Source organism: Gigantopelta aegis, chromosome 7 (genome assembly GCF_016097555.1).
Source record: "Gigantopelta aegis isolate Gae_Host chromosome 7, Gae_host_genome, whole genome shotgun sequence".
NCBI lineage: Eukaryota > Metazoa > Mollusca > Gastropoda > Neomphalida > Peltospiridae > Gigantopelta > Gigantopelta aegis.
The window spans coordinates 27,946,903-27,963,788 of record NC_054705.1 but is presented as its reverse complement, the minus strand read 5'-3'; the positions used below and the strand labels follow the sequence as shown (position 1 = coordinate 27,963,788).

The window sequence follows — 16,886 nt, the reverse complement described above, 5'->3', positions numbered from 1 at the left end:
TAAACAACAAGTAAGCTATCTTCCGTCACATACATCAGTGACATTGTTATTGTATTTAATGACAATTAAACAACAAGTAAGCTATCTTCCGTCACATACATCAGTGACATTGTTATTGTATTTAATGACAATTAAACAACAAGTAAGCTATCTTCCGTCACATACATCAGTGACATTGTTATTGTATTTAATGAGTAAAAGAAATGACATATCTATCACAACACGAGACAATAATATAAATATAATTTTGGTTCAATGAAAACAAAGAAAACACACCCCTGGGGGGGGGGGGGGTCTGGACCTGACATTTTGTTGAAGTATATGTTATTAAACAATATTTAAAGTATTGTCATTCATCAGAATTTGCCATGATGAATTTTATTTGTAGCATGCAAAAAAATAAATTTTAGAGTATCTACTGTCCTGGTTTGTTAGCTCTGGCAACTACGTGGCCATAAACAACATAAGCTACACAATGAACGTCGACAACAAACAGACAGGACAAGTCCGTGACATGGCATGTAAGACCCATTGTACAAACACATACACAATAAACAAACTGTTTACGTCGATTTTAATCTCTAGTTTAGCCTACCGGCCTCAGTGGCATCGTGGTAGGCCATCGGTCTACAGGCTGGTAGGTACTGGATTCGGATCCCAGTCTAGGCATGGGATTTTTAATCCAGATACCGACTCCAAACAAGCAACTTGTGTTGGAGCAAAACCTCAAATTCGGGCAAAAATTATTCAGATATTCGGGGAAAATGTGCTAACCTGATATCTATTTAAGACCCCCCCCCCCACACACACACACACACACACACCCCCCCCCCCCCCCCACCCCCACAAAAAATGGGAGCACGTTCGCCTATGAATAGTCGTAGACCAATGAATTTTTTTATGGTAACATACGATGTAGTGGCCGAGTTGGGAACATGAAACCTTATATACAAATATTATTCTGCGACTGTATAGGGACATACATGTATGACATACACGACGGTCTGCGGCGTGGTACGGCTTTTCTGGGAGCCATACAGTTGCATACCAAAAGACACAAGCAGACAACGGAGTTCGTACGGAGTATCAGTACAGACTAGGACACTTGGCTTGCGAAGACGGATAACAGAAAGCAGATCGAATATGGTCCCGTGTGTTATTCTTAGTATTATGATTGAATGAATGTTTAACGACACCCCATCACAAAAATACACATCGGCTATCTGAAACGGTATTTGGAGCTCAGTATGATTTTTTGCTCAAAGCAAACATTCTAATGTTGCAGTGATAATAAAAACGTTTGTTTAGTTTAACGACACCACTGGAGCACATCGATTTATTAACCATCGGCTATTGAATGTCAAACATTTGGTGATTTTGACATAGTCTTAGAGAGGAAACCCGCTACAGTTTTCCATTAGGCGCTGGGGTTCTTTTATATGCATCATCACAATGGGCTTGCACACTAATCACGTAAAACAACACATATAACACTTATAAGATGTGTACGTTGTGTGTGGGTCACTGATTATGACTGTTTGCTCAAAACAAACATTATATTGTTTCTGTGATAATAAATAAATCAAACTAGCTTGACACGCTAATCACGTAAAACAACACATAACATATGACACAACATTTGACAAACAGATGTGAGAAGGGGCACGACCAGAAGACACGACAATATACTGTAATAAGTATTAAAGAGTGCGCTGAGACAGAAACCCTTACAATTGCCAACAGCAATCGACAGTGCCGTAGAGAGTTTTTGTGGGGGGGTTTTGTCTTTTTTTTTGCAATGTCAATTTCTAAATTGCAGGGGTTGTTTCAGTGACATTAACAATTAGTGTCTTAAATATACAATAAAGACCACACTAACAATAATATAACTATTATGTCTTTTATGAATAAACCTTAATATACAAAAGAAAACGTTAGATAGATAGACAGATAGGTAGATAGATAGATGTATATATACACACACACACACACACACACACACACACACACACACATGAATATATGGCGTAGATGATTTTATCCACATCTGTTATATTAGATGTATTTTATATTACATGTGTGTATTTTAAAAACAGTTAAAATAGCAAAAGAGTCGATTTTGTGTTCACTCTGATAGTGCCCCTTTAATACACCGAAAACCAACCTGATATCGCATCATCTACAAGGAAATATATGTAACAATATCTTACAAATAGTATTTTGTTTTTCTTCACTGATCTAACTGTACAGTTAATAAATATAGAGAATGTCAAACAATAACATTATGGTTTACTGGAAAAGATTCAGTTATGATTACAAAATAAACTTGTGCTGAGTGAAAGCAAGAAGTAATTTACCAATTGCATTAGCCCTTCATATGTGAATGAAAGAATGAATGTTTAACAAACCAGCTCGAAAAATACGTTGGACATTTGATTTAGTATCAAACAAATGTATACAATATGATCATTTACATAATAATAAGAAATTAAATAATTATGTAAAAACTGTTTTTTAAAGAGACATTCCTGAGTTTGATGAAATTTTTAAGATGTTATCGACTGACAGAGACTTTTTAACGATTGTAATTACATATCAAATATATTTTCCTGCATAACATATCAGTGGCTGTATATTAAACGTGTTTCTGATCGTTCCAATATTTGTACTAGCTTAACTTTCATTTTATTTCCTAAAATGTTTTTTTCGTACGTATAAAATTCAGTTTGGGCTTCTTACAAATATTAAGACGACCAGAAACACATTGAATATACAGACACTGATATTCAAAATAAGAAACTATATTTAATATATAAGTTTAATTGTAGAAATATTTTATTAGTCGGAATTTTTTTACAATGCAGTATATTCAGGAATGTCCTTTTAACATACCCGTTGGTGAGAAAATAAGCGGGTTTTTTTAATAATATTCCATGGCAAATGTGATTTTATTGGGATAAAGACATTACAATTGGCTGCTTCCAGATGATGACCCGGTCTACACAGCCATACCATCCAATGAAAGAAGACGATCAAAGTTGATTAATTGCTCCGTAACTCATAACTTAATTGATAGCGAAAGCGCCATAAATACGTGTTAGTTGGAAAAGACATTAAAATTTATTTGAAAGATGTGTTTTATGAATCAGTAAGTAATTTTACATCTGTGTCCAATTCAATTCAATTCAGTTCAATTCAGTTCATTGCATACCAAACAAACTGGTGTCAGCAAACATATAAAATAATAATAATAATAATAATAATAAAATTTAAAAAAATAAAAAACACATAAATCATCAATAACAACAACAATTAATAAAAATAACAAAATTAATTTCCGTTAGACATTATATCGTTTATCTTACAACTTGCTTAAAAAACATATCCAATTTTCTTTGTTTAACTTTAGAAAACTTTTCAGAGGGAAAGCCGCAATTTGGATTTGGTAGCGAACCGCTTGAATGTGCGCATGTACCACGCAGGCGTACATGATTCAGCTGGTGTGCCCCATCTCTTGGGTTTTGTGACGTCACTGATATAGTCCAGTCAATCTAAGGTTAAAAAAGGCCTAACCTAGAACAAATTGCAACAGAATTTATTTTTGCTGTAATTAATTCTCAAAGCCATCCTAGACAACATATTAAAAATGTACATTGATGTAGGTGGTGGAAAGTGACTAAATTTGCATAAATTAAACATGGCTGCCACAGGTATATTTTTCACAGTATTCATATGAATGTGTGCTAAAAGAAGATATATTTAGTAAATGATGTTTTAACTGCATTGTATTTTGTCTGTAATAACTTACTTGATGACTTAGAAATACCTCCCTTAATTTATAATTTAAAATGTTTTCATTTTTCAAGATGGTTGCCAATATTTCCACTGAAATAACAATTCTTTAAAATTCCAGTGATCCAAGATCTTGATAATATCGCAACATCATTATTTTTGTTGTATTAGATATTTAGACAGTTGTGATGGCATGTTCTTATGAATCACTGTTAAAACAGTGATGATATCAGGTGTTTGCAAAAAGTGAGCATATCTTTCTACACAAGTGGCACCCAATATGAGCAGATACAATAGTCAGTTGTTTTTATTTAAACAAGGAAAATGATGTAGAAGATGTATAAAAAACGTTAAGAGGTATGCACAGAATGGGATATGCAGGCAATCATCAGCTTATTGGCCACATATCACAGTTATTTTACCATTTAGTTGACGAAGTTGACAGGGTTATGCATATAGTTTTCAAACATGTCTAACTTGCTGACATTGAAGACTTTTTAGTGGTAATTCCAACCAATGCAAACGTAATGTTTTTATTGTAAAATGGATGTACGTAGGCCAGGTTTAGTGGGTGTGTTTGTTTAAACCAATATACTGGGGAGAGCTGTTAGGTTGTGTTGCCCCCAGGCAGGTAAAGGTGCATACAATCCCACAGGCCTACTGATATCAATAAAAGTGTTGTAGCCACTAATGCTATATAGAAACATAGCCTTTTCTGTAAGTAATCGTGATCTGATATAGCCTGTGCATGTCTACCATAAACTGTTTTAAAAGCTTTCAGTAGTCCTTGATTATTATACCTCTGATGAAACAACTTCTGTACAAGAATAATATGACATACTGAAACTGGCAAACATTAACCTTGCCCTAAGATACCTCACAAATTGTGATATGTAAATTCCAAAAAGTGAAACAGAAGAAATATTGCTTCTGGAAAGTTGAAGTCATCCCTTTTGTCTCAAAACAGACTGAATGCCAACGTCGGTTTGAATGTCTATGTATATACCAAGGTATAGAACAGATTTGATACATTCTTTTCTGTCTTACATATTTGTCTTTCTTACTTTGTCTTTTGTTTAGCTTGTATTATATCACTTATATCATAAATGTTGTTTGAGGTTTTGCATTACACCATTTGCTGCACATGCTGACACCAAAACAGCCATTGTTTGTTGCGACTAAGACATATCTCGACCTTCTGGTGATCTTCTTATGACCTACACCCACCCACACCACCCACTCCGTTCATTTCCGTCCATTAATATGTACATGTGTACTATAATCTGAAAAACTAAACTTTTACCATAATAAATATTAGTTTTTCTGCTCAAAGCAGTCTAACGGACATTAGACATGGTTACACTGCTACCATGAAGCAGTCATGTGCATTGTCTATAGCTAGTCGTCTGCCACTCATGAGAACGATGTATCCTGCACAAAACTTTTCTAATGGCATGCACTTGTAATATATTCTCTGCTGATATTTTTTCTTGTTTGTTCACACATTGTCTTCCAATGCCAATTAAAAAAACAGGTTTAAGAACAAAGGGAGTAATGTTGAATGATATGATCGATAACAGGTATTCAAGTAAATGTCTTTATCATTTTCAGTCCTGCTTACTCTCATTCTAATTCATGGTTCATACATTGTATGTGTCAATGAGCAGTCATTGAATTTGCATTTTGTCCACACTGGGTTAGGCAAACAAGATGGTTTATAGGATTATAGGATTATGTCATCATTTGTCAACAGTAAATGTAAATTCATGTTTGGGTATTACACATGACCTAGTTACAGCTTGTTCAAACAAGCTGCATGGTGACAAAATAGTGAAATGCAATAATCTATATCGGAAAATCATATTTTTAGAGCAAACATTGTAGGAAAGACCTCTCTATGACGTCTATGCTGTCTAAAAGTGTAATTTTCGTCCTGTTAGTAACACTAACAAAAGTACATTGTTTGTATACATCAACATGTATGTGCGATTGTGGTGAATATTGGAACCTATTTTGAACAAAGGCGGCCACCTTGAATTTTACATTTTATCCATATATCTCTGATAATTTCATAGATCTGCCCATTGAATCTTCAGAATAGTTCGTAAATTAGCATATTTGTCCAACCTACCTCAATGTAGACTTTTGATATGATCTTTAGGTAGGGTTCAGGAAAAAGTTGCAATAAAAATAAGTTCTGTTGTAATTTGTTCTAGGTCAAACCTTATTTTGACTGGACTAATAGTGCGAACAGCGTCTTTTTAACAACATACATAACTACACGTTCTAAAACAATACAGACAACAGCAGATTACAAAAGAAATGTTAAAATATAATGCATATAAAATTTTAAAAACGTTTTTGTTTCAAATAACATCATAAGAGTTGCTGTTAATCAAAATATGTAATTAGCAATATTCCATAACCGCTCCTCTAACTAGATAATGATTATGAGGTGTCAGTTAAGATATTACATTGAGCAATGCTATTTAATCCTGTTGTAAAACACTATTTATATTGTTTGTTTTTTTACTTCACATGCTTGTCACTGTAATACTCATTGTACAATAATTCCTCATATGCTGTCGTTTAGCGGCCTGAGTGTACCGAAATAAAGTTTCCAGTTTCAAGTCGCTAAGGGGAGCTAAAACTTACTTTCCTTGAGCTAGTCTCTTGTGAGTGATGGGAAGTCACTATAGCTGCCTTTAAATGGTGACATCTGAATATAGCATCATTCTCCAACTAATTTATCAGTCTGGGTCTCTGTAACTGACCCATCATTTCGCTATTGGTAGGTTGCTGGACTTCTTTCATCTTTTCCCCCAGATAGATGGATGGATGGATAGATAGACAGCAGGGCTTCTAGACTGTTTATAAAATCCACTAGCCATGGGATCAGTGATTTTTTAAATTTACTAGCGACGATTAAAAATTCACTAGCCCTACTTTACTTTAAGTTAATACAATTTTACTAATGGTAATAATATCACCTAGAGAGGGAGCTAGAGCTTAAAAACACTAAAATTGGGGGATAGGGGTGGAGGCAAGATATTCATATTTACAAAATAAACTGAAATGCATTTGACAACTTTTTTTTCACTAGCCATCGGGCATGGCGATAGTAATTATGTACTAGCCCAACAATGAATATCACTAGCCATGGGAGTGGGGCTATCATAATCTAGAAGCTCTATTAAACATGGTTTCTCCTTGACAGTGGCGTAGCCGGGGGGGGGGGGGGGGGGGGGGGGGCAATGAAACCTCTTTTTTAAACTGTATTAATTTTTATAAAATCATACAAACATACATACATATGTATACATACATACATACATACATACATACATACATACATACATACTGTCCCATCCTCCTATAAAGATGTTTTTTGTAAATAATTCAGTTTGGTTTGACGTAAGAAAAACAGTAAAAGAACTTTGGAAATAACAAAAAAAAACTATATTTGTGTGCAATTTTAAAAATAATCGCCTAAGAAATAAATAACTTGCAGTAAATTCTATAGTATTTACTACTCAAAAGAATTTAAGGGTCAAAAATTTATAACCAAATAAGTTTCCGAGTGTATTAGATTGATGATGTAAACTACACCAAATTTTTTATTTATTGTTCCATATTTACAAAAAAACACAAATAAACGTCACTGTATACAAGAAAGTCACATGACATGTTGTCAAAGTTGAAGGTTGTCAAACATGGATTTTACACATTAGAACATTCGTTTAATAGTGTGTGAATCCACCCCTGGCGCGAATACACTCGACACATCGTTGCCTCATGCTGTTGATCAGACGTCTGAAGAACTCTTGGGGAATGGCCTGCCACTCTGCCATAAGAAGTTGACCCAGATCATGAAGGTTGGCCGGAGGGGCATGGTTATCCCGAACTCTCCTGCCAAATTCGTCCCAGGCGTCTCTATTGGGGCCAAGTCAGGCGAATATGCTGGCCAATCCATCCTGGCGATACCTTGTTGTCTGAGAAAGTCCGTTACCACCCTGGCGCGGTGGGGTCTGGCATTGTCATCCTGCAGAACTGCCCCGCCGCCAATCTGCTGAAGGCCTGGGAGAACCAACGGCCGGATAATCTCATTCAGATAGCGGATTCCATTCAGATTGCCATCCACCAAATAGAGGGGGGTCCTGTGGTGGATAGAGATGCCGCCCCACACCATGACGCTGCCACCACCGAACCGGTGACGTTGTCTAACGTTAACGTCAGCGAAGCGCTCCCCAGGACGTCTGTAGACACGAACCCGACCGTCGTTGAACTGGAGACTAAACCTGGACTCATCAGTGAACAACACTCGACCCCACTGAACACGTTGCCACTGCAGATGAAGCGTGCACCAGTGACGTCTGGCCGTTCTGTGGCGTGGTAGGAGTGGTGGTCGAACAGCCTGGCGATGGCAGCGTAGATTATTGGCTCTCAGACGATTGCGTATGGTTTGATCAGACACTCGAGTTCCAGTCGCAGTCCGCAGATTGTCACGTAATCGGCGTGCAGTGGTTGTGCGTTGACGTAGAGCCATATTGGTGATGTAGCGGTCCTCTCTATTTGTAGTGCTTCGGGGTCTTCCCGAACGTGGACGATTTCGAACAGAATTCGTTGCTTGCTACCTTTGCCACAGTCGGCCAACGACACTCTGACTGACACCAAGTCTCAGAGCAACATTTCTTTGCGTATTGCCATCCTGAAGCCAAGCAATAGCCCTTCCTCGATCTTCGATAGTCAGTTGAAGTCGTACCATTGTCGAATTTGGAGTGTGCACCGTACACGAACGCAAGCTCCAATTATACGGAAATTCAGCATTGGGAACATGGAATACACATGCAAAGCGTGCAAATGAAGCGCTTTGTGAAAAAGCAAGTTATGGGCACTTAGCAGACCTTTCGCTTTCGCCCTAATTTACGTGCAAATGTAAGCATGTTTTCGCCATTAGAACTAGTCGACAGTGTCAATGACAGTGGATTTTAATTCATTTATGGGTTGCTTAGACCCACTTTCGTCAAAATGGAACAATACCATGCGTGACATTATGGTCTAGCTAATATAATTCACATTCAGAAAATAATGTCGAAAATATCGTCTGACCCTTAAATTCTTTTGAGTAGTATATAAAGAAGGCATTCCGTGTGGGAAGGACTATAGTATTACCTACCCTCAAATAATTTTCCGGCAGAAAGCCTAATAGATAGATAGATTGATAGATAGATAGATTGATAGATCGATCGATCGATCGATCGATAGATAGATAGGTAGGTAGAGATTTTTTAAACTGATATGTTTTTAGTGTAGAGTAAAGAACGAAAGAAAAAGTTAAAAAAACGAAAAATCCTGGATAAAACAACGTTCATTTCGGTGATTTTAATCATTTAAAATTTTTGAGTTACACTAATTAAATATGTTTTCGATGTTACGTTTCTCAATACAACTTTGAAAAAAAAAAGTTGCTGTAACTCGACTTAAATTAAAGAGGAAACCAGTTGAAGCTGAAGAAGGGGAGGGTTAGAAAACACGTAGTGCAGTACGATTATTGTTAGCTCCTGGTAAGGTAAAAGCCTATCGGTCTCTTCGCTTTGAACGTCTCTCGTGGTAGATCTGAGAAAATCCAACGTTATCTCATGCCCAGATTACCGTTTCTTAGACTAATTACAGGGCCGTATCCTGATCAAAATCCTACGGGGGGGGGGGGGGGGCACTACTTTTTATAAACAAATGAAACAATATACAAATTAAACCCTGAAATGTTTATGCTATTTTCTGGAGTAAAATACAACAAAAAAGTGAGATTCTCAGGGGGGCAACAATCACCCCCCCCCCCCCCTCCCCTACCCCCCCCCCCCCCCCAGGGTACGGCCCTGAATTAACTGCTGTTTGTATTAAAAGATGACCGGGGCCCCGTCCGACGAAAGAATCGTAGCTATGCTGAGTGTAGCCTAAGTACTCTGACTGTAAGAGAGCTTGACGGACAGTTGGAAGGTTATGACTCTCTCATTACAGCGTATGTCCGTCTAGCACTGTCAAGGTTATGACTCATTACAGCGTATGTCCGTCTAGCACTTTCAAGGTTATGACTTTCTCATTACAGCGTATGTCCGTCTAGCACTTTCAAGGTTATGACTATCTCATTACAGCGTATGTCCGTCTAGCACTTTCAAGGTTATGACTCTCTCATTACAGCGTATGTCCGTCTAGCACTTTCAAGCATAAGGCTACTTAACACAGTGGTACTAGATGAAATAAAATTGCATATACAATGTTTGTCCAGATGAAACTTTTTTTTTTTTTTACGACCAGCACTCTCACATTCATCACCAATATCAGGACTTGTGGTGTTAGCTTATCTATTCAAAGTTGGGTGCACCGGAAGTTATTTGGTTTAGTACTACCTATAAAGCCGCAGCTGTTTTTACTCAGAGACAAAAGTTGTTGGGTTTGTTTTGTTTGGGTTGTTGTTGTTGTTGTTGTTGTTTTGGTTGTTTGTTTGGGTTTTGGTGTTGTTGTTTTTGGTTTTTGGTGGGGGGGGTTTGGGGGGAGGAGGGGGGTGTACAAGTGCAACCTAAAACGTTTTTCATCGAACGCCGAGTTTCATAAAAGGTAGGCTATGTGTATACTATATCCATTTTAATACAAATGAGTTCGAACCCTTCTTATAAAATTATCAAATCATCATCTAACTGCCATTTGACATCTACGTCAGTGGCTTCCTGGGGAAGTTCCTCTCGAACCAACTGTACATTTTCATAATAATTTACGACGATAGCGAACTACGCTGGCGATCTTACGAGAAGGTTACGATTGCGATGTTTGGTATTTGCGACGATATTAGTGCTAAGATCGTTTCGTGGAACGAGGCCTTTAACAAACGTAGTGTTAACTCTTGTCAGATCTAATTACGAAGGATTCCATGGATGACACCACCACTGCAGGCAAGCAGACGCATGGCAAATGTAGTTCTATACAGTGCCTCTTTATTTCATTTTGTCGACATTAGATTGATTTTACTGAGTTATACAATGCAGAAAGGGAACTAAATCCTATAAAGTAACGTGTCACAGCGGGGTTGATTCCCCTGTTCTATTCAACACAGTCGCTGGCGAAGTCTCTGGTTGTGGTTATAGTTATAGTGCCCAAGATAGACAATTTTGGGTATGGCGCTATGGAATTGAATGCAACCACAGTCAACAGGGGGCATGGGGGACCTCCCTCAGAAAGAAAATGGGTTAAGTTTAGGTTTAGGGTTAAGGTTATTTTGTCAAAAAATTAACAAAAAAAAATTAAATTTTGGATATGTTGCCATACCCGTTTTATCCTCTGGTGGGGGGGGGGGATATATATATATTTAATGAATTGCCTGTTCAATGATTGGCGTTAAATGAGAGTTGGTTCTCTCCAAGTAAACAGTGATCTCTTGATGGCGAATTTGTTTGGTGTTTTATTGGAGTGCAATGAGATGAGAATTGCTATTCTCTTTTTACAAAGCAGAAAAGTAAACACTTTATTTAACACATGTCATAATGTTTGAATACGTAATGAGACATCCAAGGTGGGGGAAGTAACATCGATTTTACAACAATAAAAAAAATTAAAATATTTAAAAAAAATTTAATTATAGTTTATAGACCTAATAAAATAAATGTGTATATTGGCGACAGATCAGAGAATAATGTTAATATCTGTTTATCTACCTTTTCTGAACTCTTCCAGAATAACTCCGTTGAAAACGTTTCGTTTCTCCAGAGCCCCCTTCAGCTTGACCATGTCTGTGTCGTAGAGGTATTCCTGGAGTTTGTCCTTCAGTGTCATCATGTAGAAGTGTTCCAGGCTGAATTCTTTAGGCTTCAGGGGAACTGCGTCAGTCGTGTCAATGTAGATGCCCATCTCGCCTGGTCGAAAATACACAAATAACGAGGATTTCCATTTCAAATTGTTAAGTATAAAAAGTAATGCGCGCGCGCGCGCACACACGCACACACACACACACACACACACACACACACACACGTTTAGATAAATGAATCCATGAAAGGTCCAAGGGAATAACCTGTGATGTTCAAACAGATAGTCAATATTATAAAGGTTGTGTATGTCAAGGATACAATGATACAATAAAATAAAAACCTATAATTGTGGTAGGCCATTAAGAGTTGTCATGCTTGCTTAGGTGAAAATAGTCCACGACTGCAGAGTTTAAAACTTTAAAATTCAACAATATTAAACTACCAAAAGTGTGACATCACAGGTTATTCCCTTGGACCCTTCAAATATATATAATTTAAAAAACATAATGAACATTATTCTCCATGTCAAGAATTGTTTAAATCGTCATATACATATAGATAGATACATAGATACATACATAGATAGATAGATAGATAGATAGATAGATAGAAGCGGGTATGTCAGTATTGTAGATGCCTGGTTTCCTTTTTTAAACTATGCAGAGGCGGATCTAGGGGGCCCAGCCCCACCCCCTAAATTTTGCGACAGCTATAATTTTATTATATATTAATTTTCACACACCCCCCCTCCGAACCTCCCCCAAAGTTCTCTTGGCATTCCGCCTCATAACATTGCCTCCCCCCCCCCCCCCCCAAATGGATTTTCTGGATCCGCCACTGCTATGTCGCACGTCGCTGTCGGATGCAGGTTGGCGTAGATCGAGTCACACCAAAGAACGTTTTTTATTGGAACACAATCGCAAACGGTGTCTGTCGGTTTGACTGATCGGCGACAGATCGGGGGAAGATGAAACCTGTTCAACTTTGCAGACCAGTTGCAGAGCGTCTGTGTAGCTCTAGGTTGGCGTCGCTGTGCACCCTTCGTAGGTTTTATGGAAACCAGACTTAACTGAATAATTATAACAAAAAAACTAAATGATGTGGTATTTGATTTACAGTATCTTGTTTAGAGGAAAATATTGATACGGAACTACCAAACCTGAGTAACGGGTAGGCTATAATTGTATTACATACCCATTTAATATTACTATAGTAATAAAAACAATTGTGTTTTTGAATTAAACTTTTGTTAATCATAATATAGAAAGGTGGTATGTGATAAATACAGAATCACACACCACTGGTCCAGTTGTTTTGTCATGTTATTTATTGCACTCATTTATAGTGCGCAACATTTATACCAGTCGACAGTTACGCGGTCTTGTGGAAGGCCTATAATAATTTTGCGCACTATAAATTCGTGCAATAAATAACATGGTAAAACAACTGGTATGTGGTTCTATTTATCTCTGTATGTAGGCATCTCGACTAGAGACCAAATTGTGCAAGTCAGTTAAATGGCTGTAATAGACAGGTGAGGGTTGCAGTTATTGTCATTGTGAAGATATTTATGACCTGTACGAAGGGTAAAATGACATACCCTAAAATCTTGGGAATTAATATTTTTCGAATTTTAGAAAGACTATAGAAGGAGAACTACTATTTACGATTTGACAAACTGTATGAAATGCAATGTCCAATTTCAAAATATTTCAAATCACCTAGTAGGGCCACTTATATGATCTGTTTTGTTGTTATTACTTACCCTCAAATTAATTTCTGGCAGAACACCTGCCTGTCTATCAGTAATAACGGTAGTGAAAGTTTTTAAATTAAATGAATAAATAAATAAATTGCAGTCAGCTATTTACAGTAAGCATGTTCGTGTAGATAAAGCGGCAGAGAAAATACATTACTTTCCAACACGCTATTCTGTATGTAAAGTTCTCTTTCTACAGAATGTTATAACGCTATAATTCGAGATTAATTGAAAGAAGAAAGGTGGCGTGACATCGTTTACCTTACACACGTTTTGCACGGACGATCTCATACAAAATATATCATTCTTACGCATGTCTTGTTAACGTCGACCTATCCCTTAATTAAAGCAGTAAAAAAAGCACTAAAATATTCATGTGTTTCCATCAGTGAAAGAAACTACTAAGAAGGTGTTGCTGTAGATCGTGGTCTCGTGGCAGGCGAAAACTCGCCTGCCACGAGATTGAAAGGCAATTAGTAGCTTGGCTACAGGTATTTCAAACAACACGTTTAGCCGTCTGCTACTATTTTCACCAGTTTTACGAGACCGAGTTCGTCTTTGTTTTTGTTTTGTTTTGTTGGATTTTGTTCCTGTTGATAATCAAGTACAGTTCTTTGAGTTCTTTATAGCTATGGTCCTTGTAAACCATGCACTTTTCGGTTAATTGTGTACAACTTTATCATGTGTTGGAAATCAGGCACATTTTGGTTAATTGTGTACAATTTTATCATGTGTTGTAAATCATGCATTAATCGGTTAATTGTGTATAACTTTATCATGTGTTGGAAATCAGGCACATTTCGGTTAATTGTGTACAAATTTATCATGTGTTGGAAATCATGCACTTTCCGGTTAATTGTGTACAACTTTATCATGTGTTGTAAATCATGCACTTTTCGGTTAATTGTGTACAACTTTATCATGTGTTGTAAATCATGCACTTTTCGGTTAATTATGTACAACTTTATCATGTGTTGTAAATCATGCACTACACTTTTCTGTTAATTGTGTACAATTTTATCATGTGTTGTAAATCATACACTTTTCTGTTAATTGTGTACAACTTTATCATTTGTTGTAAATCATGCACTTTTCGATTAATTGTGTACAACTTTATCATGTGTTGTAAATAATGCGCTTTTCGGTTAATTGTGTACAACTATCAAGTGTTGAAAATCTTGTACTTTTCGGTTAATTGTGTACAACATTATCATGTGTTTTGGTATTTAAGGAAAGTCAGCTTTGTAGATTATTATTTTTCGGTTCAAATAGAGAATAAAGGGTGGAATGGCGAATGCGCGAGGCTCTGCCGATGATGTACATAGCGTTATGTGGTGACTTTAATGAACTGGTTAATTCACTGATGTTTCCACTGGTCTCTAAAACACAGAGAAGCATGCTGTTAGTCCAGTATTTGTCCGCCGTACTAAGAGGTCGTCTTGTTAAGTTAGGTAAACAGCTGCATGCTTACATTGCACTTGTAAAGTGCGTCCACGTGTTATACGAGACTTCAGCATAAACAGATGGTCAGATTACGTAACTTTCAATTTTAAAATCTAGCTTGATTTTCGTAAGCAAGGTCAGGTTACAATACAAATTTATTTTGTCTTTAGTTCAAACTGCTTATAATTGATTCCTACGAGAACCAGTCTGTATGAAAACCCACCAATCGCCAGATGTATTCAACCCATAGGCTACAGCTGACACATACCGTAACCACGCACGTGTACCCTGTGAGACTGGTACTTGACATGTATGCCGCCTGTAAATACGGGTGTATTGTGTCGGCTGTCTTAGATTTCAGGGTGCTGCGAAACGTGGAGAAGTGTCACAATGGCCTGTAAGTGTTACCGGTCAAATACCCATGGACTGTCTTACTACAAGCATTTATATTTTAAAAGTCGCTGTTCTTGAGGCATGGTTAGCCTAATAGTAAAATCTAGCACTTGCTAAGTTTTTAACATTCAAACAACCCAACAAAACAGTGTCTTACTTAGTAAAATAGGTGAAAAGAGTTATGTTTCCATACAGCAGCCATAACTGAAGGTTCTCTGAGCCTATTCGACTGCATTATGTAGAGATACGGCTCTCAGCCCTGGCCATGTCTTAGGGGTTTGTCCTTCTGATTCTGCGAACATAACAGTTCAAATAGGGTTGTTGTTGTTGTTGTTGTTGTTGTTTTGTGAGGGTCTTTGGTGGGGGTTTTACTGTTGGTTTTTTGTTTTGTTTTGGGTTGGGGGGGGGGGGGGTTTAAGTATAATTTTGTTTGAACAGCAAATATTTATATGGTCAACACCTTTAATTGTTTTATGCTTTAAATTCTGTGACATTTGTTTTGGTTTCTCGCAATCAGCATAATTAATTGTCTGCTGGTCGTTAGTTTGTGAGGTTCTGGTATTACATGTATACGAAGTGTGTACAGAAGGGGGAGGGGGGGGGGGTCGCGGACAGAATGTTTACACTTATGTAACATGGGTGTACCAAAATTAATCCTTTTTTCTTTCTTAATGTTTTCCCTCTCTGTGTGTGTGTGTGTGTGTGTGTGTGTGTGTGTGTGTGTGTGTGCGCGCGCGCGTGTGTGTGTTTGTGTGTGAAATTATGCTTGTAATCTAAGATCTTAATTGCAAAGGCGGACCTGCCCCTCACTAAAAAAAAACATCAAAGTGACCCTTTTTAAAAAAAAAAAACATTTGTTTTACAATTTTCATTGGAGTTGGTCCATGTCTTTTTGCCCTTGAATCCCTTCTTAAAATATTTCCTGGGTCCACCCTTGAATTTATTCGACGTACTTTTTCAGCACGTACATAGGGGAGGGGTAGTGATTAATCGTATAAAAGAGGCACATGGGATGGAGGGGGTTTTTGTTTTCTTTTTTAAATCTTAGATGTTCTACGTGGCGTACTTTACGAATGGTCGGTATCATGAAATACCTTTATTGCGAGTGAAGAATGGTCTGGACGCATCTCGTTGAATAGGAATCTCGTCTTCGTCGTCTTTAGAGTGTGCTGCTACAAACTGCCGAAACATAGCCGCGAGAGTCGCTTCTTTTCTCGAGTGGCCTGAAAGATCGTTAAAAAAAACTAACACAAAAAACATTATAAGGCCTAGGCCTACACGTTTGTAGACCAGAGTGCGAAAATTAATCAAATGCGTGTAATATTAACTGAATACTTAATAAACTCAACACATTTTATTTACGGTTATATGGCGTCGGACGTATGGTTAAGGACCACACAGATATTGAGAGAGGAAACCCGCTACTGCCACGCAATGGGCTACTCTTTCCAATTAGCAGCAAGGGATCTTTTAATAAAGGCACCATCCCACAGACAGGGTAGCATATACCACAGCCTTTGAACGAAAAATAGCCTACTGGGCTCACCGACAGGGTGATGAAATAGAAGTTGCTCACTTAGAAATGTGTACTGGTACCGTATGTAATCTTGCGTAATGCTATTTGTCACGGCCGGTGTAGGCCTGCTCTGTGATATATATATATATATATATATATATATATATATATATATATATATATA

The 16,886-nt window shown here is 37.4% G+C and overlaps 1 protein-coding gene across 2 annotated transcripts in view; it reads right to left on the bottom strand.

The window, feature by feature from the left end:
* LOC121377288 overlaps nt 1-16,886 on the bottom strand; it is a 36,184-nt gene that overhangs the window by 5,132 nt on the left and 14,166 nt on the right. Inside the window, exons 2-3 of one of the 2 annotated variants that reach the window (XM_041505224.1) lie at nt 16,281-16,409; nt 11,499-11,696 (exon numbers count right to left, since the gene is read on the bottom strand). In XM_041505224.1, coding sequence (XP_041361158.1) covers nt 11,499-11,696; nt 16,281-16,377 — 295 coding nt within the window. In that variant the 5' untranslated portion in view covers nt 16,378-16,409. Of the gene's footprint in view, nt 1-11,498; nt 11,697-13,356; nt 13,575-16,280; nt 16,410-16,886 lie in introns of those variants that run through there. The other variant, XM_041505226.1, reaches the window with a different exon arrangement.